General features: G+C 43.0%; 1 protein-coding gene across 1 annotated transcript; it reads right to left on the bottom strand.

The window, feature by feature from the left end:
* Positions 1 to 698: 698 nt before the first annotated feature.
* On the bottom strand, positions 699 to 21,900 carry CHRNA3 (cholinergic receptor nicotinic alpha 3 subunit). The gene is made up of 5 exons (XM_049852874.1): positions 21,796 to 21,900; positions 21,633 to 21,677; positions 20,393 to 20,502; positions 11,095 to 12,106; positions 699 to 794 (listed from the first exon to the last, which is right to left on the bottom strand). Exons 1-5 carry the CDS (start codon positions 21,814 to 21,816, stop codon positions 714 to 716), a joined length of 1,269 nt encoding a protein of 422 aa, XP_049708831.1. The 5' UTR covers positions 21,817 to 21,900; the 3' UTR covers positions 699 to 713.
* Between the last annotated feature and the right edge of the window lie 1,072 nt (positions 21,901 to 22,972).

The raw sequence follows: 22,972 nt of genomic DNA, 5'->3' as shown, positions 1-22,972 counted from the left end.
AAGTGGTCGCTAGGAAACCTGAAGCTAAATAAAACAGGTGAAGGAGGAGGATTAGTGGCATTCTAACATGTGCTATCCTGAGCCAGCTTTTCAGTTGTCATGAAACTAACCTCAGGGTGGATTTTCTTTAAAAAAGGTAAAACAGGTAAACACTACTGGGCAAGAACAGCTGAGAGAAATAACTGTATATAGTAAGAATAAAAAAAAATTTTTTTTTAGTTTATTGTAAAATATCCAAGTAGTATAAATATTTTAGTTTTTATGAAGAATTTGTAAAAATAAGCCACTTGTAATTACTGTTGCCGTCGAGTCAATTCCAACTCACAGGGACCCTAAAAGATAGAGTAGAACTTCCCCATAGGGTTTCCAAGGAGCACCTGATGGATTCGAACTGCCAACCTTTTGGTTTGCAGCTGTAGGTCTTAACCACTATGCCATCAGGGTTTCCAGTGGATGTATAGGTTAACAAATTTTATAGTGGATGTATAGGTTAACAAATCAGTTAGTGTCTTTTTAAGTTTGAGGAGGCTGTATTTGTTAAAGACCAACAGGGTAGTCTCTGTCCCTGAACTCTGAGTATAGGGGCACTTACTCTTTGCAGTTAGCCTCTAACTCATTGTGTCATATCTTAAAATATGTATGCAATTTTTAATTATGTGTTTAATGTGTTTTTATTTTTATTCTTTCGAAACAGGTTGTGGAAGATTGGAAATTCATAGCCCAGGTTCTTGATCGGATGTTTTTGTGGACTTTCCTACTGGTGTCAATTGTTGGATCTCTTGGACTTTTTGTTCCTGTCATTTATAAATGGGCAAATATAATAGTACCAGTTCATATTGGAAATGCAAATAAGTGATCCCTCCCAAGGGGTTATAGTCTGAGTTTAGTTACCCGAAGGCACGTATGTCTTATGGCACCTTGTATAAAATTGAGAATGTAATGTTTAAAATTTGATGTAGGCTTTAACAGATTAACAGTCGCTAAAATGAGTTTATCTTAATACAGTGTCCAAGAGTACATCTACCTGCATGACTGAAGTAATAGGTGACCAAATAACATTTAATCTTCTGAAAATAACACCAAAATATTATCTGAACTGTACTAGTGAATATTCAATGTTTGTATCTTGGCAAATCTAATTTGTAAAAACCAGTGAAGTTCATCTTTTGGTTAGGCTGGAAAATTCCAGATGTATTTGAAGACTGATTTTAAAACCTGTATTTTGTCAAGATAGACATTTTTAAGTTCTTTCTGTCCCGTATTCTCTGGGTGACAGCTAATCTTTGGCAGAATCTTACACTGTTATATTAAGTAAGCTGACTACTTAGCATGGTAACAATTTTAATGTGATGCTGCTTTCTATAACCAACATTTAAAAAAAATGGGAATTGAGAACTCCTTTATCACTTTATTTAGCTGCTTAAACTGGACAACTATTGTATTAGCTATTTTTATAGCTCCCCTTCCTTGTAAAAGCTTACAATAGACAGCTCCTGTGGACATGCAGTAGTGTATCCTGAACATTAATTTAAATGCCCTTGTCCATATTTTCCACACTTAATAGAACTATGTTCTGTATAAACTGTGGTAGCATTTCTTTATCCTTGATCTTAGAATAGTCCATTTCAGTGACATGAGTCCCATTTTTAAAACATGTCTGTAGGTACTCTGAAATCATTCTATGAAAACCTTTTCTGATTAAAGATGGTATTCTAATCTTGTATAAGCACCTCGTTACATACTTGTATCGATATACTTCTTTCATTCTAACAATGACAATAATAGAATTTCAGAATTGCAGTCTATTAGCACTTATTTAGTATAGTATATTGTATCCCAGATAAACATGTTAAATTCCGTCCAAATGTCCCTGATTCAGCTGTGACTGGGAAGAAAAAACTGATGGAAATCTTGCATTCGGTTTAGCGCTCTTAGCTCTTGAGAGAACAAATGCCTTATGTATGTATAGTAAGTAACCCATCTCAGTTCAAGTCAGCACTCTTCAGAAGGCAGAGAGGGCCCTGTCTAATTTGCATTTTATTGTAGGCAGGTGTTCAATGCCATTTAATATGTGTAAGTCTGGTTTGATGAATTTGAATTGCTTGTTAGCTATCTTAGCATGTATACATCCCTGATCACTCTTCTATCTCATTTACTGTTACTTAAAATTTTTATTTATAATTAAATTTTATAAAAATCTTCCTTTTGACTTATTGAACAAGGAGTCACAGTTAGCTGCGATTCTGTAAGTTTTATTTTTGCAAAGGAAAAACATCAGTGACTAGTGACAAAACTATAGTGGTGTCTGTGGACCATCTTTGTCAGTGGTTAGTCAGATTCAGAAGCCTAGTGTCTTAGTCACCTAGTGCTGCTGTAACAGAAATACCACAAGTGGGTGGTTGTAACAAAGAGAAATGTATTCTCTCACAGTTTAGGAGGCTAGAAGTCCGAATTCAGGGTGCCAGCTCCAGGGGGAGGCTTTCTGTCTCTGTCAGCTCTGGGAGAAGGTCCTTGTCATCAATTTTCCCCTGGTTTAGGAGCGTCTCAGCGCAGGGACGCGGGTCCAAAGGACGTGCCCCCCTTCTGGATCTTCATTCTTGGTGGTAGGAGGTCCCTCTCTTCTCTGCTTGATTCTCTCTTTTATATCTCAAAAGAGATTGACTCAACACACGACCTAATCCTGTAGACTGTGTCTTGCCTTGTTAACATAACTGCCTCTAATCCTACCTCATTAACATCATAGGGGTAGGAATTACAACACATAGGAAAATCACATCAGATCACAAAATGGTGGACAGCCATACAATACTGAGAATCATGGCCTAGCCAAGTTGACACACAATTTGGGGGGATACAATTCAATCTATAACATGTAGTATGGGATACTATCTTAATAATTTGTCTAAAGGAGTGGTTCTCAACCAGGAACAATTTTGCCCAAGGGGACGTCTGACAATTCAGAAGATATTTTTGGTTGACGCACTGGGGGTGGAGGTTGTTGTTCTAGCATCTAGTGAGTACAGGGCAGGGTGCCGCTAAAGGTCCTATAATGCACAGAACAGCCCCCTCCCCCGCGACAAAGAATTACGCGGCCCAAAATGCCAATACTATTGCAGGTTAGAAACCCTGCTGTAAAAGCTCATTAACATGAATATATGATTAGCTGTAATTTCTCATGGTATTAAATTTAGAATTATGCAAGGTAAACAGTTGAGCTCTCTGACTCAGCCCTTAGACTTTAAAACCAGTAAAGAACAAGAAATTCACGGTAAGAACATGTATTAGCGGGGGAACTTCTAGGAGTATGGACTACTTTAGGAAAAAAAAAAACCACACCCATTGCCGTCAGGTCGATTCTGACTCAGTGACCCTAGAGGACAGAGTAAAACTGCCCCATAGAGTTTCCGAGGAGCACCGGGTGTATTCGAACTGCCGACCTTTTGGTTAGCAGCCATAGCTCTTAACCACTACACCACCAGGGTTTCATCCATTGGGAAATCTCTGTGATACTGAATCAAATGGGTTTTTCATATTTCTGAACAAGTTTTTCTATTCAGTTATGTCTCAACCACTAAAAAGGAGGGGAGCAGTTTTCATATTGAGCCCATTTTTATATGTCCCATAGCACACTACTTATCCCTACAGAAGAATTATATTTTGACATTCTTATTCTTTACCTTATCAAAAAAATTGGTTAAATACTCATTTATCCATAATAAATACCAACACTTAAGTGATTCTTTTTTGACAGAAATCAGGGCAATTGGATAACAAGTAAACCTTGATGTGCTAGAAACAAAGTCTGATGACAGAAAGTATGTTACTGTTAAGAAACAGCTCCCCTGTGCCCCCCCGACAAGCTTCACAGGTAAGAGCGTGGTTTAGTGCTTATACGTCATCCCTGGACATCAAGGGTTGCAGAAACAATCCTGCTGTCCCTAAAATGCACACCAGGATGAAGACCCACAGAAAAATACGATCAATCACCATGGCAACGTACTTCCAATCATCTTGAATCTGAAAAACAACATGAGAGAAAAAAAGAATGAAGGGAAAAGCAAAGGGAACACATTTTCAGTATCAAATATTCAGTGTGTTTCAATAATAGAAGCCATTTTGTCTCCAATATGCGAGAAACCTTTTTTCTCTGATTGATGTAGTCCAAGGAACTCTACCAGCCTCAAGTCTCTCTTGATGTAGAGGAGACAGGTATAAAATATTTATCATGTTAACTCTGTTCCAAATCAGAAATGCCTTCATGTATACATAATCTGTTTTTTCTAAACTGAATTCAATTTAGGAAGTTAGTAAAACTTGACTTATGTCTTTATGGAAGGGTTCTGAGCCTCTGTTAGAATGGCTAATACAACCCAGCATCATTTTACTCTTGTTTAAAAGTGCTTATTCCTATCCAGTTGTAGATGTTCATTTTCTTTGAACATCTGTCACCTTATTCCAAAAATGTAATGAACACTTCAGGGCAAGGCCATCCTCCCCTTTCCTCTCCCACCACCTGCTCTGCAGTGCCCCGCTGACCAAACGTCATCTTCCATGATTAAGGCCAAAGTATCATGGAGTACTGAGCAGTTGTAGAACAGGTTGAAAATCATAAAAAAATTGCCAACAGTAAAGTAAAAGATGGAAGAAACAGCCTGGCTATTTGCTTCTAATACAGCTTAATATAGGCTTGACATAGGAAGGAGAATTGTATGTTAATTATGCTCCTAGACAATTCAGAAAGCAAGGAAACCATAATTGAATTGAGAAAGAGAGAACTCATGAATCAACTGATGCTGAAGAAATAATCACATAATGAAGAGGCAGCCTGTGATTTAGTAACTGAATTAAGTGCACTGAAATTGCTGCTGGGAGACAAGGATTTTATTTCACTGTTATGAGCTTGAGTAGCTGTGTCCTTTTGGTGACACTGAGAAGTCATAGGTAAAATTAGAATTTTAATGCCACATTTGCCACGAGGTACTTTAACTTGAATTCCTAAGACTTCGGTTAGTAAGTGCTTCAAATAAACAAAAGACCCTATGATTCTTACCCACCCACTACCTGTTAAATCTAAAGCCTTAGGAGGCAGTGGGTGAAAAATTGGAGACTTGGAGACAGATTTTTATTGTAATCTCAGCTCTGCTCCTTTCCAGTTGTGAGAATCTGGGTAAACTGTGTGACCTCTCAAAGCCTCAAATTTCCTCATCTGTAAAATGGGGATAAGAACAGTACATACCTCATAGGGCCATTGTGAGGATTAAATGAAATAATGTGCCTGGCACAGAGTCCTTAACAAATAGTAACTATAATATTAATGCTGATTTAAAAAAATAACCCTCATCCAAGCATAAGGCTCCCTCTGACAGAAGTTCACATGGTTTAGCCTAGTGAAGAAAGATGGGACTGGGTCTACCAGAGGAATATGAATACTGCTGCAAAAAAGCTAGGTGAAAGTGAATTTTTTCTCTCTTAAAGCCTTTTTAAAGCACAGCGAAATTGGCCGTTCTTTGGAAACTTGGGAACTAACGATACATGGCTCAGTGTGGGGCCTGGGCTTTTGGCCCCTCACCTGAACATAACTCAGCAAGGATGGCAGACACACCCAGGAAAAAGTGAGTTTGTTGTCAGTTGCTATCGAGTTGATTCCGACTCACGGAGACCCCATGTGTGCAGAGTAGAACTGCCCCACAGGGTTTTCAAGGCTGTGCCCTTTCGGAAGCAGATCACGAGACATGACTTCCGAGGCACCTCTGAGTGACCTTTGGGTTAGCAGTCCAACGATTTACCGTTTGCACCCCCCAGGGAACCATTAAAGTGAGTTTACTGGCCCCAAATATACAAACAGGGCCACATGAAAGAGAATTCATGGAACACATAGGTCAAGGATTTAAAATAAACATCCTCTGAGATAAAATATTAGAAACATGAAGCAGTGTTACAGAAGAACCCAGTAGAAAAATGGGTGTGAAAAATAAAAAAAGCTACAATAAAGGACTCCATAGGCAGGATAACTGGCAGGGCAGATACAGCCAAGAAAGAACAATGAGGTGGGAGACGAGATTGGGGGGCTCTCCCAGGGGCAGCAGAGAGAAAGGTGGGCCAGACGCTGTAACACAGTTCTGCCCCTTTGGGACTCTGTGTATCCAGGGACGGTCATTCACAGGCTCTCAGAACCCTCAAGAGATGGCTTCAGTCTAGGCTCCTAGGAGACAAGGACAGTTAAAACCAGCCACATTCTAGAGCCAGAGATTTAGGAATTTAAAATATCCCTGGAAAATTGTGGGAACAACAGAGTGCCAGTCACAGAGTAAGAGGGACGGAAGAAATTCTTCAGACAGCTCAACTCTCCCCGCAGAGCGATGAGTAGACACCTGTATTCTAACTCTTGCCATCCTTTTATATACAGGTTGCAATCCAATGGCCTGCAGACCATATGTCTGCTTTCTCTGGAAAAACTGCTGGATCTAGCGATAACGGGCTCACGTTCCCATGTGATATCAAATGGACAAAGGTGAGCAGTGGCTTCCCTTGAGATGAACCAAGTGCCACTAGTTTGCCACAGACCCCACTACTCCCTATTGTGACATTCAGGCTATTTCATTAATTTACCTGTCTGCTCTCTCTCTCTTTTTGCTAAATTTTATCTGTTTTGTTGAGAATATACACAGCAGAACACAGACCAGTTCAACAGTTTCTATATGTACAATTTAGTGACATTGATTACATTCTTTGAATTGTGCAACCATTCTCACCCTCCTTTTCTGAGTTGTTCCTCCCTCATTAATATAAACTCATAGTTCCCTAAGGTTCCTATCTAATCTTTTGAGTTGCTGTTGTCAATTTGATCCCATATAGTTTTTAAAAGAGTATAATACTCAAGGCAGAGCTTTTTTACTAGTTAAGCTAAACTATTATTTGGTTTTCTGATGACTTCAGGGGATTTTTTTAGTTGAAGGCTTAAATATTATCTCAGGGCAATGGTTTCAGGGGTTCATCCACCCTTCATGGCTCCAGAAAATCTAGAGTTTATGAGAATTTGAAATTCTGTTCTGCATTTTTTTCCCCCTTTGGATCAGGATTTGTCTATTGAATCTTTGATCAAAATGTTCAGTAATGGTAGCCGGGCACCATCAAGTTCTTCTGTTCTCATGGCAATGGAGGCAGTTGTACATGGAGGCAATTAGCCACACATTCCATTTCCTCCTCTTATTCCTGCCACTCCTTCCTCTGTTGCTCCAGACAAACAGAGATCAATTGTTGTGCCTTGGAAGTCCACTTGCAAGATTTTAGGACCCCAGGCACTACACAATGAACTAGAAGGTAGAACAGAAGCACTAAGCACATTATTAGGCCAGTTAACAGGGATGTCCCATGAAACCATGACCCTAAACCTCCAAACCAAGGAACCAAATTCCCTGAGGTGTTTGGTTGTATCTAAGCAGCCTCAGCAGCTACTTTTTGTTGTTGTTGTAAATTTATCACACAACTTTAGTCAATTCAACTTTTTATAGGTACAACTTTTGACAGCAGTTGCAATAATCGGCTGTGCAGCCCTACCCTTAATACGATTATTCCGTCACCATTAACTCCCCTTTTCTCCCTCCCTTCTGCCTCTGGTACCCTCTAGTAAACTTTGGTCTCTATACATTTGCCTTTTCTTGTCTTTTTATGTAAGTGAGGTCTTACAGTATTTGTCCTTTCGTGATTGGTTTATTTTGCTCAACAGAATGTCTTCAAGCCCATCCATACTGTAGCATGTATCAAGAGTTCATTTCTCCTACTGGCTAAGTAGTATTCCATTGTAGGTATGTGCCACATTTTGTTTATCCATTCATCTGTCGATGGGCATTTAGGTCATTTCCACCTTTTGGCTCTTGTGAATAGTGCTGCAATGAACAATGGTGTACAAGTCTCTTTTTGAGTTTCTGCTTTCAGGTCTTTTGGATATATACCTAGGAGTGGGACTGCTATGTCATGTGATAGTTCTATGAGTTGGAATTGACTCAGCAGCAACAGGTTTGGTTTTAGTTTTTATAATAGTTCTATTTTTAGTTTTTTGAAGAACTGCCACACTGTTTTCCACAATAGCTGTACCATTTTACATTCTCACCAGCAATGGATAAGGGTTCCAATCTTCCCACAGGTTTTTTTTTTTTTTTTTAATTTTAGCCATCCCATTGTTGTTATGTGCCATAGAGTCGGTTCCAACTCATAGTGACCCTATAGGACAGGGTACAACTGGGTTTCTAAGGAGTGGCTGGTAGATTCGAACTGCTGACCTTTTGGTTAGCAGCTGAGCTCTTAACCATCATGCCACCAGAGCTCCTTAGGTGTCCTAGTGGGAGTGAAATGGTATCTCATTGTAGTTTTGATTTACATCTCTCTCATGGCTAATGATGCTGAGTATCTTTTCATGTGTTTGGTGGCCATTTGAATGTCCTCCTTGGTGAAATGTCTATTCAAGTCCTTTGCCCATTTTATGACTGGACTATTTGCCTTTTGTTTAAGTTGCTGAAGTTTTATATATATTTTGGTTATTAGATTCTTGTCAGATGTATGTTTTCTGAAGATATTCTCCCAGTCAATAACTTGTCTTTTCATTTTTTTTTTTTTAGTAAAGTTTTTTGAAGAACAAAAGTTTTTAATTTTTATGAGGTCCCATTTAATTTTTTCGTCTTTACTATTTGTGCCTTTGTCATTATTTAGATAATCCATTGTTGAAAGCTAGGTCTGACAGCATTGTCCTTGCTTGTTCTTCTAAGAATTTAATGGTTTTAGTTTACACATTTAGGTCCTTAACCCATTTTGAATTTGGTTTTGTGTATGGTGTGAGGCATGGATCCTGTTTCATTTTTCTGTATGTGGAAATCCAATTTTCTCAGCACCATTTGTTGAAGAGACTCTTCTTTCCCCATTGAATGAACTTGGCCCCTTTGTCAAAAATCAGCTGACCATAGATGTGCTGGCTGATTTCTGGATGTCTAGCTCTCTTTTAGTAATAACTTTTTAATGCCTTTGTCCACAACATGTCTGAGACCCTCCTAAAACTTCTATTGTGCCTGATAAACAATTTTTTGAATAAAAGGAATCTGTAATAGCCTGGCAAAGGCTGGAGTATGGGCATTTAGATCTTTATCTTTACTAAAATTATTGCTAGTTCAAAAGACATCTTTATTTTAAAAGTGGGTAAAGAAAGTTAGAGAATGTCTGCAAAAATTCCATATTATACAAATGAACGATATTTCCACTATTCATTTACTTAATGTCCAACAATCGCTTCAACCGAATTTAAAGGAGTGCCAGATTTTTTTTTTTTTTTGCAAAATTATTGGGATTAGCTGGAGGTTTTTCATTGTTTGGGTCACAAGACATAGTTGCTCAGATGGATGGCGGTGGGGAGATGACGGCTGTTGTTGAGACCTCCTCTATTTCCCTATGCCACTCACAGCTGCATGAAAGAAGCTCGAGATATTTGCTACCAACATTAATTACCTACAGTGCATCAGGAGCTGAAATGATCTCATAATTAGCTCTTTGCCAATAAGCAACTTAAGGCAGAGCCAATTAATTTTAGAGCAGAATGTCTTATAAAATTACCAGATGTGATTCTGGTAACCTTGAGGATAAAAAGAGGGTCATGTAGCAGCCAGACACATAACATTAGTGTAAATCTTTCCTATTCCTAGTACTTGCCATTAGTCCTACCATAAAATTTTTGGAGAAAATAGGAATACATTTACCCCATTAAAAAAGTAGGCAAAAGAATTTGAATTCACAAAAGACTGAATGTGGCTTATGAAAAAAAGCTCAACATCATTACTCAACCCAAACCCGACTCATAGCGATTCCGACTCATAGTGACCCTATAGGACAGAGTAGAACTGCCCCTTAGCGTTTCCAAGGAGTGGCCGGTGGATTGGAACTGCTGACTTTTTGGGTAGCAGACAAGCTCTGAACCACTGTGCCGCCAGGGAAATGCAAATTCAAACAGGGAAATAGAAATTCAAACAGCAGTGAGGTATACTACACAAATGATGTCAAGAATCTGGAGCAACTGGAACTCCCAAACACTGCTGATGGGAGTGTCAGTTGGTTGTAGCACTTCAGAAGACTTGCAGTATCTACTAAAGTTAAAAGTACATCTATCCAATGATCCAGCAATTCTGCTCCTAGGTATATAGCCAAGAGAGATGAGTGCATATGTTCAAGTGTATTGCTGAAAATATGATACATATACAATATGTATGTTTATAACAACCTATTTATAATAGCCCCAAACTGGAAATAACTAAATGTCCAAGAACTATAGAATAAATAAAGATGGTGGGATAGTCATGCTGTGAAATACTATGCTCCAATAAAAAAGAAACAACAATAAGGATAAACCTCAAAAACATGTTAAATGAAAGACATTAGACATGAAAGAATTTATACTATGAGATTCCACTTACATGAAACTCAAGAACAGACAAAGCTGATCAATGTGAAAGAATACAGGATTGTAGTTATCAAGGATGGAGGGAGACACTGACTAGGAAGGGACATGAGGGAACTTTCTGGAGCCCTGAAATTGTTCCATGTCTTTATGTGGATGTTGGTTATATGGGTGTACACATAATGCAGACATTCATTGACATATATGATTAACTCTGTAAATTATAGCTCAATAGAAAAAAAATAAAAACAAGAAAGTAGAAATAAAAATGTAAGTTGGTTAAAAATGTAAGCTGAGCTGATCAATACTCACTGGAGATAATCTGGCCTTATGCCTTTTTCCAGCCCATCTCCTAATCCACTCTTCTTCGCATTAGTTGTCCTAGAGGCCCAGACTGCTATCAACCCAGTGGCTAACTTCAGGGCACAACAGACTCATGAGCTTTATCATCCCACTTTACAGATGAGAAAACAGGCTCAGAGAGGGGAGATAACATATCCAAGGACATACAGCTGGTAAATGGAGGAGCTGGTCTGAACACAGGCTGCTGATGTCAGAGCTTCATTCTCTAACCCGCACCCTATGCCTTGCCCCACAAGGAACCAATAGATATTTATTTAATAAATGAATGACAGATGTCATAATAAATGTGTCCTTACCTCTTTGGCTTCATTTTGTGCCTTCATATTTTCAGCAATATACTTGACACTCTCAATAGCTTCTTTGATTTCTGGAGACAAAGCAGAGAGGGAGAGCACAGCATCAACAGACTCAGAACTGGAGCTTCTGGTGAGGTTGGCACTGAAATTTGAGATTTTTATCCTGCGGTGGTGGCAGAAACCACACATCCCATCCTGGCAGGGATAGCCTTCCTTGCAGCCTTTGGACTCTGCATGGCTGAAGCAGTTCATATTTGAGAGCTCAGCATTGTAGAAGGGTCTTGGTTTCTGAGTGTTGCCCTCATTGCCTGCCGGCCTGGTCATGAACATTATCCTAGGAAGCAAGTTGAGGAATATGGTCTTGACCCACGTGGGCATTGTGTGCGTGGTTGGGGTTCTGTAGTGCACGTTGAGTACAAAGACGGTGATGACAATGGAGAGGGTTACAAAAATCATGGTGAACAGAAGGTACTCGCCAATCAGGGGAATGACCAAAGAGGTAGATGGGATTGTCTCAGTGATCACCAGGAGAAACACGGTCAAGGAGAGGAGGACTGAGATGCAGAGCGTCACCTTCTCGCCGCAGTCGGAGGGCAGGTAGAAGACGAGCACAGTCAGGAAGGAGATGAGCAGGCAGGGGATGATGAGGTTGATGGTGTAGAACAGGGGCAGGCGCCGAATGTACAGCGAGTACGTGATATCTGGGTAGATCTCCTCGCAGCAGTTGTACTTGATGTAGTGTTTGTAGCCTGGGGCACTGATGATGGCCCACTCGCCACTCTCCCAGTAGTCCTTGAGGTTCATGGAGGAGCTGATCTGGACCAGGTCGATTTTTGCTTTGTCGTGGGACCAGGAACCAAACTTCATGGTGCAGTTTTGGTAATCAAATGGAAAGTAGGTCACGTCAATTTTGCATGAGCTCTTAAAGATGGCGGGAGGTATCCAAGTTACTTCCCCGGTGTACTTGAGTAAGGCTTTGGTCTTGTCGTCCACCTGGAAATCCCCAACAGCACTGCAAAGACAAAGAAGAGGCACAGCAACACATCGTCATTCAGTCCAGCTTCACACACTGCTATCACCATCGGGTAGATGCCAAATAACTATTAGCAAAAGTACAGAATATGAGACCTAAAAGTGTTGCAAAAGGCCATCTGGTTGATCACCTCATTTTACCAATGGGGATACTGAGGCCCGGAGAGGGGAGTGGGCTGATGAGTTGGTAGAGTTGAAACAGACTCACCCAACCCCAACAATCTGACATATTCCTCACCCTTTGGAGCACGTCACTGGTTTATTCCTCAACAGTACAACTCCCAACTTCATATTTATTGAGACACTCCCAAAGACTAGAAAGGGATCCCTCCCTTAATTAAGGAAATGGCCAGTCAGTTTTGTTTCCATGGGATAAAAGTCACCATCCTGGAGCCAGATGTTTAGGCAGCTTTGGGAGAGGTTTGCTTCCTGTTGTCCCGGTGGTTTGGACCTTGTTAATGTCTCCTCATTCAGTCTCCACTGGGCGCTCGATGCGTGTGCGCATCATGTGTAAAATCCAACTGTGAGAGGGAAGGGACTGCAGAGACCACCTGTGGGAGCCCATGCCCATTAAATTGAACCTTGTGAAATGAGATTATTATCAAACCCCATCCTTGGATCCTGATTATTCTTCACTCTCCCCATTCTTCCCTGCACTGTCTTAGAATGAATTACCATGTTTTCTGATTCTGTCTTTCAAATTCAGCATGATAGGCTCCTTCACCTTCTGTTTCCCTAACCTTTCTTCCCATGATTCTTCTCCCTGTTCTCATCTGTTGATGGACATTTAGGCTATTTCCACCTTTTGTGAAAAGTGCTGCAGTGAATACTGGTGTACCTATTGGGTTTCTTAGAGTTCTGCATTTCAGGGCATTCATGTTCTTCAAAAGAGAACAACCACCATAGCTCTTTCCCATGTATTTGAAGAGATGGAAAAAAAAAAAAAAAAAAAAAACCTCAATATTTGGTGATATCCTTGTGTTGACATTGTTACTGAATAAGAACATGTGAAAACAGAAGGGGAACCTTCCAGTGCACATGTCCCCTCCTTGCTAGTTCCTGCACTCCACCACCCACCCTCATTTGGTTCTCTGGAGCAGGACAGTCATTACATGTACAGACTTGCTGCCAAAGCTGCTACCCTGCTTTACCTGGTTTGCCCAAGAGCATCTTGCTGGGTTTGTAACATTCTTAGCACCCACTTCACTCCAATTGTGCCCTCAATTCCCCACAAGATTATTCCCAGCTCCTGGCTTGGGAGAAGGGAGAGGTATGAGGAGGGAGGGGGTGGAGTGGGGCTATACACAGTCCCAAGTGGATTCGACCCATGCTCAGCACCTGAAGAGCACCTGTAGGGCTGGCCTAAGCAGAAGGTTGAAAAGACCCTTGGGAGGACAGGGGCCTCCTGAACTTTCCTTATGGCATCCTGGATCAACAAAATGTTAGAGCAGGAAGGGACCTTTAGAACACAGGGGTTGGCAAACTATGGCCCATGGGCTGGCTGCCTATGTTTCTTTATAGAAAGTTTTGTTAGAACACGGTTTACATATTGTCTATGGTTGCTTTTGCATAACAATGGCAGAGTTGGGTAGTTGCCACAGAGACCCACATAGCCCACAAATCCTAAAAGGCTTACTATCTGGCCCTTTATAGAAAAAGTTTGCTGACCCCTGCTCTTGTCCAATCACCTCATTTTACTGAGGAAGAAACTGAGGGTCAGAGTACGGGAATGCCGTGCTCAAGGTCCCACAGAGAGTTTGTATGCTAAGGCCAAATAATGGCGGTAAGCTTACCTTGGTATGATGGGTAATTTTATGTGTCACTTTGGCTAGGTTATGGTTCCCAGCTGTTTGACCAAACACTAGTCTAGTTACTGTTATGATTGATTCCTATGGCCATATGCTAGCTACATCCAGTTATAATTTAATCATGTGATTAAATCAGTTGGCCTTGGGTAGAGCAGGTTACCTTCCATAATGTAATCTAACGTAGTGAATGTGATTACCCTAGATGTAATGTAATGAGCTTCGATAATGCGATCTAATGTAGTGTTATTCATCAGTTAGTTGAGGTCATACCAGTTAGGGTGGATCCTAAACCTAATCAGTTCAGAGTTCTAAAAAGAATAGAATAGTTTAAAAAAAAAAAAAAAAGAGAGAGAAAGAGCAGAACAGACATAGACACACGCGTGGGAAAGACAGATGTCATGTGAGGATTGTCTACAAGCCAAGAAGAGCCAAGGAACCAAGAAGCGCCTGGGACTACAGACAAGGAAGGGATAGACATGGCTGAGAACTTGACTGCAAGGTAGCCAAGGGAAGAGAAAGAGGAGTTCTATGTCCTAACAGACCCAGACTTGGTATCAAAAGAAATACCCCTCAAAAAAGAGGACCCCATTCTACATGGAACCCTCAGCAAGTGAATCTGAAAGTAACTAGTGAACAGAGAGGCTCCACAGATTCCAATTTGTCGAGAAAGCCTTGAGAACTGGGAGAAAACAGATTTGTTCTTTAAAGCTACCTGCTTGTGGTATTTCTGTTATGGCAGCACTAGGGAACTAAGACGCTTGGTTGCTGGTGCTCATTTCTGCTCATCTGTGGGGACTCCAGTCACTGTGAATGCTGCCCACAGACTGTGTTTGCCCAGACCAGAAGGCATGTTTGCCACATAAGGCAGTGCCAACAGCCATACCTCCACCAGGAGAGAGAACATGAAGACCCGGCTAGGAACTGGGGTCTGGCATAGCACCAGCCATATAGCAGGCACTCAGTAAATATTTGTTGGCTGAATGAATAACCAAGAGATAAATGAAGATCTCACCCCCATAGGGAGGCCAAGAGATGGCTGGTAGCAAGGGACAGCAGAGGTGGGAGGGGTCTGAGCCAACATGCTGCTGAACCATGTGAGAAGATTTAAGAAAAAAGGAAGGCAATGATTAGCCGAGGTATCACTTTAATACAGGTGAAGATCAAGAGTTTCAGTGGGGTGGGGGTGGTAAGTGATAGGGGAAAGATCATGATGGCATTAGTTTTTTTTTTTTTAATTTCTCCCAATTCCCTCACAAAAATAGGGCAGCTAGGACAGCAAAAGAAAAAAGCCTATCGACAACATTGTCAGCAAACTTAGGTTACAAGGTATCCTGTGAAACTCAACATAAGTGTCGGGTCAAACCACCAGCATCAGCAGGCCTGTGTGGGATCTGCATGGGACCTTTGTGGGGTTAGCTGCTGGATCGCTCAGGGGAGAGAAAGGGGAGTTCTGACGTCCCAAGAGCCCCTGACATGCAATCACCAAGAAATATCCACACCTCAAAAAAGAGGACCCCACCCACTCTGTATGGAACGCTTAACAATTGGATCTGAAAGTGACCAGTGCAGCAGAAAGGCCCCGGATTCTGATTTGTGGGCAAGAATAGACTGTGGGAATCCACTGAGGCTCTGCAGAGAAGTCACTCAATGTTGCGCTAGGCTCTCAAGGACCTTAGAAATACTACCAAAAACTCCCAGAAGGACAGAGACCTACCTAGAGAAAATGCTGCTTGGGGTGGAATCCAAATTGAACAGGGCAGGAAACTGAGGGGTGAGAAGAGAAAGAAGGTGCAGAAACTTGAGAAGTAGGTGTCCGGAAGCAGTAGCTCTCAGACTGTGGCTACACAGGCCAGGCTTTTTGATGCCTCAGGGTAACAATTTAAGGAGGGAAATCTCAAGCAGGTGAAACAAGGAGAACTACCCTTACTCACTCCCATCCCCTATAGGAGTTTGCTCCTGAGCTACAGAAAAGGCCATCTAGTTAAACAAGAGTGACAGAAAAAATTGGACTGACTCTCATACAAGCAAGCATATCGTAAGAAATGTATATAAATGAATAACTGCATAACACATCAGCAGATAAAGGCACATCAGGAAAAAAATCAAGCCACAAAGCAGACAAAAGCTATAATCCGATATTACAAAGTAAGCTATAAAAACTGTAGAAACTATGAACAAGTAGCATAAATCAGAAATAGAAGAGTTACATAGTTTGGCCAAACAACAGGAGAATATGTAAAGGGTATGGATAGAGCTTAGGAAAGAATTAGGAAAAAGGAAAAATCGTTTTAGAAATAAAGACTAAATGAGAAGAAGCATAAGAACGAGTAGACCCTATGGAAAATGGTCATAGCCATAGAAGACAGAAAGGAGAAAAAAAACTAAAAATCACGCAGAAACAAAAAGAATCAGAGAAAATGATATATAAGGAACATACACAAAGAAGTTCTTATATATGTAAAACTGCGTTCCTGCAAAGAAAAAAATCAAATATTAAAAATTTTAATTAAAAAAAAAAAGCTTTCCTGGAATAAAAGAAGGCTTATTACATATAGGATATGTAGTAGAACAACTAGACTTTAAAGACAAGAAAAAATCCTCTGGGTATCCAAGCAAAACCATCCACTGTTACAAATTGAATTGTGTCCCTCAAAATTATGTGTGCCAACTTGGCTAGGCCATGATTCCCAGTATTGTGTTACTGTCTACCGTTTTGTCACCTGATGTGATTTTCCTCTGTATTGTATATCCTACCTCTATAATGTTAATGAGGTGTGATTACTGGCAGTTATGTTAATGAGGCAGGACTCAATCTACAAGATTAGGTTGTGTCTTAAATAGATCTCTTTTGATACATAAAAGACAGCTGGGAGCAGAGACATGGGGACCTCATACCACCAAGAAATAAGAGCCAGGAGAACAGTGTGTCCTTTGGATCTGGGGTCCCTACACTAAGAAGCTCTTAGACGGGGCAAGATTGATAACAAGGACCTTCCCCCAGAGATGACAGAAGAGAGAAAGCCTTCCCCTTGAGCTGGAACCCTGAATGTGGACTTCCAGCCTCCTAGGCTGTGAAAGAATAAATTTATCTTTGTTAAAGCCATCTGCTTGTGGTATTGCTGTTATCGAAGCACTAGATAACTGAACCAAAAAAACCAAACCCACTGCTGTCAAGTCTGTTCCAACTCATAGCGACCCTAATGGACAATAGAACTGCACCATAGAGTTTCCAAGGAGCGCCTGGCGGATTCGAACTGCCGACCTCTTGGTTAGCAGCTGTAGCACTTAACCACTACGCCACCAGGGTTTACCTAGGTAACTGAGACAGTGACTAAACATGCCGGTTTGCCCAGGACAGTTCTAAGTTTACACCTGTGGTCCTGGGATGCTTATTAACAGTGTCCCCTTTCACTCTCAAAAGTCACCTGACTTACAGGACAAAAAATTCAGATTGGCATCAAATTTTGACAGCAACACTGTACTTCACACCAGAAGACAAGGAGAAAGTGTCTTTAAGATTTTCTTGGCAGAAGAATATGAACCATAGATTTATTTTATGTCCAGCCCCCCCCAAAAAAAAGTGACCTAAAAATATTAGCTATAAAGGCTACAGTTATGACCTTGAACTAACTTAGGATATAGTGTGTCTGTGAGCACTTTCTGAGGATTCTACTGGAAAATGAACTTCAGAAAACAAAACATCATAGGAGAAACTGGCTGGAGAAGAGAAAAGCTGTTTCTAGTGTTTCAGAATGAAGAGGAACCCTCCACAGACGGCCAATCCGGAGAAACTGAAGTTCTGCCTCACGGAGAGGAGAGGAGTGGGGTGATTTTCTTGCAATGTTATTTTCAGCTTCAGATTCCAAGGATATTCCTTATGGTATCTGCTCCTCTCCACATCCAATCTGAAGCATTTCATTACGGCTCTCATTATTGTTAAAATCCTACATCCCAGAGTACTCCAGCTGTTCCCCAAGATTGCCAGAGAGAAAACAGCTATAAAATTCAAAACATAAGATGACAATTTCTGCCCATTTTCTTAATTCTAGCATAGCAAAAATTCTCTACACTGTGTCCAGCTCCCTAAAAGACTTTGGACCGTGAGATTTCTATGACAGCTCACAGTGAAAGAAAGATGCTGCAAACTAGTTGGATTTATCTTATGCCCCACTTATTTATGGACCAGTCTATAAACACAAGTTGAATGGAGGAAACTTAATGTATAAATGCTGTGTTTCCTTGGGAAAAGAGTAATACAGACTTTCAAGCGAGTGGTTAAAGACCCTCTTTCGTTTTTGCCAGTCACCAGTGGAATTCAGCAAAAATACAGAGCTTCTCCAGTGCTAATACTAATGCTAATAGTAAAATGTATTAATTTCTACTAATACTGGCATTAAAAAAACTAAACACAGAATGCTTTTATTCATTAAAATCAGATTAGATTAATTCTATAGGAAGTGTTCTACTGAAAAATGTTTCATAATCAAAATATTATAACTCTAGAGGTGGTACAAATGGTTAACACGCTCAGCTGCTAACTGAAAGGTTGGAAGTTCAAGTCTACCCAGAGGTGCCTCGGAAGAAAGGGCTGGCAATATACTTCTGAAAAATCAGCCACTGACAATCCTATGGAGCACAGTTCCACAGGAAATCCTCTGACTCAACAGTAGCTGGTTCTGGTTTAGAGATAAAACAAAGATGTAAAATGATACTCCTCAATTCCTAGAGAATAAAACAGTACATAGTGCAAAATATCAATTAAAGTTTATGTTTATGTAATAAAAGAGCTCAAATGTCAAAAGTGTCAGCTTTGTGCAGGCTTAGGAAAGAGGGACAGGTCTTGGAGGTGCCATAGTGAGCAACATCAGACTGTCGAAGGAAGAATCTATGGGAGACAAAGAGTAAGGAGAGGCTTCCTGAAGCTGGTGGGCCTGGGGGAGACACCCTAAGTGGCCCTTGGGGAGGGACTGGCCTGTGAGCAGCTCTCCTGGAATAGAGGAACCACGTACTTCCCTCTAGATTCACTCTTCACAAATACAACTTGGATGCACTATCCAGACTGGGTGGGATTCCAGGGTCCAGAGAACTCACCCCTGGGAATCCTGTTTGACCTACTGGTGGGGCCACTGGTCCTGTCCCCAAGGCTCCAAGCCTTTCCTTCATCTGGAAGACACTGGTGATGAGCTACATCAGTGACTCCCAAAGCAGGCTGGCCCCAGTCCCCAGGACAGCTTTGTGAAACACAAATTCCTGGGCCCCCTCATACCACTAACTTAGTGTTTCTGTGGGGCAGGACCTGGAACAGGTACAGGGATTTCTGAATTACATGGCTATTAAGATTAGAAAACAGAGGAAGGAACAAACAAGAAAAGTTTTAAAATGCAGGCACTCGTATTTTTAAAAAGCTCCTTGGTAACTGTGTTGGTCACCTAGGCCGGGAACTTTGGGATCACATGACCTCAGGCTAGGCTAGCTCTGACCTTCTCCAACACTTACTCTATTCTCCCATTGATACCCATCCCCATCTGTCATTGCAGAGTTGCAATGAAAGCTGCATTCAAGGCCACCCCGCTCCCCCAGCATCTCAGGCTACTCCCCCAGTCCAGCCAATGAGGTCACTTAGGCTGCCCGTAACATACTCTCCTGCTTCCCCAGACCCTCCACCGGGCATCTCATTCCTCTGTCCCAGATCCTACACTACCTTCAAGACCCAGTTCAAATGCATTCCCACCCTGAAGCTTTCCTCGATGGTCCTCTTCCATCCACATAGGGCCCTCTTTGAGGCCACTCAGCACACTGCTGCTCTCTGTGACTTGCTCGTCCTTGGGCTTGCTGGTCCTTGAGAATATAACCAAACCCTTTCCCTCACCCCCTCCTAGCCATGTGCAGAGTCAGCAGAGGGCAAGGGCAGATTTATCCAATGAGTAAAAGAATGAAGGCTTCCCGTGCTCCTAACCTCCCGGGGCCTGGCTGTGACCTGTCTTCGTGACAGATCCCTCCCCCCCCACCATAGTATTTCCCTTCTGTGCCCTTCCTCTAGTTTGTAATGGCATGTTTGGATATTATAATTCATGCCTACCTTCCCTGCCAGGTGATAAACTCCTGGAGGCAGGGAAGGTATCTCTCTTGCTCACCACTCTCTAGATGCTCAATAAACCCGTGGCAGAATAAACAAATCAATCAAGGCCTCTTGAAAGGGCCTGAGGAAACCGGGCTGTAAGCCGCAGTGGAGCGAGGACACAGAGCCCAGCTGACGGCCCTGAGAGGGCAGGGCCACCCCGGCACCTTACTTGTTATACAGCACGATGTCAGGCTTCCAGGACCCAGAGCCCAGCTGACGGCCCTGAGAGGGCAGGGCCACCCCGGCACCTTACTTGTTATACAGCACAATGTCTGGCTTCCAGGACCCAGAGCCCAGCTGATGGCCCTGAGAGGGCAGGGCCACCCTGGCACCTTACTTGTTATACAGCACAATGTCTGGCTTCCAGATCTTCTCTGCGGGGACGCGCATGAACTCTACCCCGTTGTAGTCAGAGGGGTTCCACTTCAGCTTGTAGTCATTCCAGATCTGGGAGGAGGAGGCAGGCGGGGGAAGGACAAGCATGGCTTTACATCCCTTGACCCATCTTGGTGAGTCCCCACCCCTGCTGTGTGTCACTAATCTAGAGACCACACCGGCCCAAGTTCTCATGTAGGTGCAGTACGAGAGAGAGCACTGGGTTAGGAGCCTGCAGGTCATCTCCTGGCTCTAGGGGAGGCATTGCTTCCGTGACCGTGGGCAAATCCAGCCCCTTTCTGTGTCCTCATCAGTCAAGTAAAGACTGTGAGTGCTTTTCCAGGCCACTTCTAGAACCAGGGTCCAGCCTCCATGCTTTAGCTCCTATTTCCACCCCATGACACAGGCTTTTTCAGACAAGTACCCCACCAAGCCCTAAAGAGCGGTGCTATTCAATCACAGAACCATCTTCCTCCTCCAGGTTAAGTGGGGTTGGCCTCAGCAGAGTTCTGGGGACAGAGCCATGATCCCCCAGGGCCCAGGAGTGTTTGAGAGCAGAGGCTGGGAGGTCTGAGTCATGGGCCCCTGAGGAGGGAGAAGTGAGGCTGCTGCCACAGCAGACCCTGGGTGGGCACGATGCCCACCTGCTTTCCAGCTTCCTGGGGAGGAAGGCTGCATGAACCAAGCACTTAGCTGGCAGGGCTACTGGAAGGTCATCCTTGGGCCAATGGGCCATTATCTCAGCATGTCTGGACAAAGACTCTCTGGGAGGGCACATTGAAGCTGAATTCTTCAGCCTCAATCTGACCAGGAAGAACCAGCACCCACATCCCACCCCACCACACTGACAACAAACATCCAATATTATCTTAAGGACAGGAAGTAGGTGGTCTCAGACACTGCCCTAGAATCGGGCCAGGGTTTAGTCTCGCATCTGTCCCTACCCCTGCAGTGTGACCAGGGAGAAGGTTTCTCCCTCCAGGCTGCAGTTTGTCCATCTGTGACTTGAGGAGTCAGGCCCTGCAGTCCTTCCAGGGGAACCGAAGCCTCCAAGCCTCAGAAGAGATAGACTGGCCCAGTCAGTGGCCCCTGCTCTGTGTTTGCAGGAGTAGAGCTGGGTCTTTGGGCCCTTACTAGTTCACAGGCAGCAAATAAAGTGGATACCACCAGGGGGCAGCAGTGCTCAGAGCCTAGTCACTTACTTGCTTCAGCCACAGGTTGGTCTCCATGATCTGGTTTACTTCATCCTAGAAAGAGAGATTAAAGCAGGCAGACAGTGAAATCACAAAAACAAGGCTGGCTCCAGGAAAGGTTCCTCCAGAAGCCCCGTACCCCACAGCCATGGCTCATGGCTCTGGCACTCACCACCTTCACTAGCTGAGACATGGACACCTCAAACTGGATGATGACTGGGTGGGACACATTGGCCACGGGTCGGGTGATCTCATTGTAATCTTCAAACAGACGTTCAAACAGTCGGTGCTCAGCCTCGGAGGCACCAGCCACTGAGAGAAATAGCCTTGTCAGATCCTGGGGAAATCATCCACCTACAGCCTCCCCTCTACCAGCTAGGGGTACTCTATGGAATCCCAAACTTTCAGGGAAGTCCTGCCGTCTCAAATCACAGATGAGGAAGCTGAGTTCAGGTCACACGGTAAGAAGCAGAGTGGTTAGAAGCCTGGGCTCTGAAGTTGGAAAGATCTGGTTCAAACCACTTATGAGCTCTGTGAGGTTAGGCAAGTGGCTTAACCTCTCTGAACCTCAGTATCTTTATCTGTAAAAATAAAGATTATAAATGTACCCACCTCGTAGGGTTGTTATGAGGATTAAATGAAATACTGCAAGTGATGTGCTTAGCTCAGTGCCTGGCACAGGTGGGCACCCAAGAACAATCAGCTATCCTTCCCTCAATTACTGCAGGGGAGGGGTGTGGCACCAAGGCGCTTAGCCTGTGTCCAGCCACTCACTGCTTCCATGGTAGGCAGACGACTAGTGGCACTGGTCATCCAGGCCCAGGTGTTGTACCTTCCAGCCTGTGGGAGATTGCAGCCCAGGTCTGAGGGACCCCTTCATCCCAGCCAGGGCCCTATAGGGGTTTGGCCACCAGTCCTTTTAGAAGCCACGCGCCCACATGGCTCCCATGATTTCAGAGCGTGACCCACGGTTCCTGCTGATGCCTTTTTCACATCCTGATCAGACCCTTACCTCTCTGGAAGCCCTTAGGGACTTTCTTTGTCCAAAAACCACACCCAGCACAGAGGAGGTCTTGGATCAGCTGCCTGCTGTTCCCATTTACAGACCTGGAGACAACCGGAGGAGTGGAATCCTTGGGGAAGTCCCACCGAACTTGTCCTTGCCTTGAAATGGGATCTTGCCTGACCCCCTTCTCCCCAGTACTAACAGAGGGGCCGCAGCTCCGTGGGGCGTGCAAGGCGCTCTGAAGGGAGGGCCTCAGCAAGCAGGGGCAGAATCAGCTGCGTACACAGCCACAAAGCGTTCACCCAATAGACAATTTGGCTCTGCACCCGCAGAGAACCCCTGG

The sequence above is a fragment of the Elephas maximus genome, chromosome 13, assembly GCF_024166365.1.
Source record: "Elephas maximus indicus isolate mEleMax1 chromosome 13, mEleMax1 primary haplotype, whole genome shotgun sequence".
In the NCBI taxonomy this organism is placed as follows: domain Eukaryota; kingdom Metazoa; phylum Chordata; class Mammalia; order Proboscidea; family Elephantidae; genus Elephas; species Elephas maximus.
This window is presented reverse-complemented; position numbering and strand designations above follow the sequence as displayed.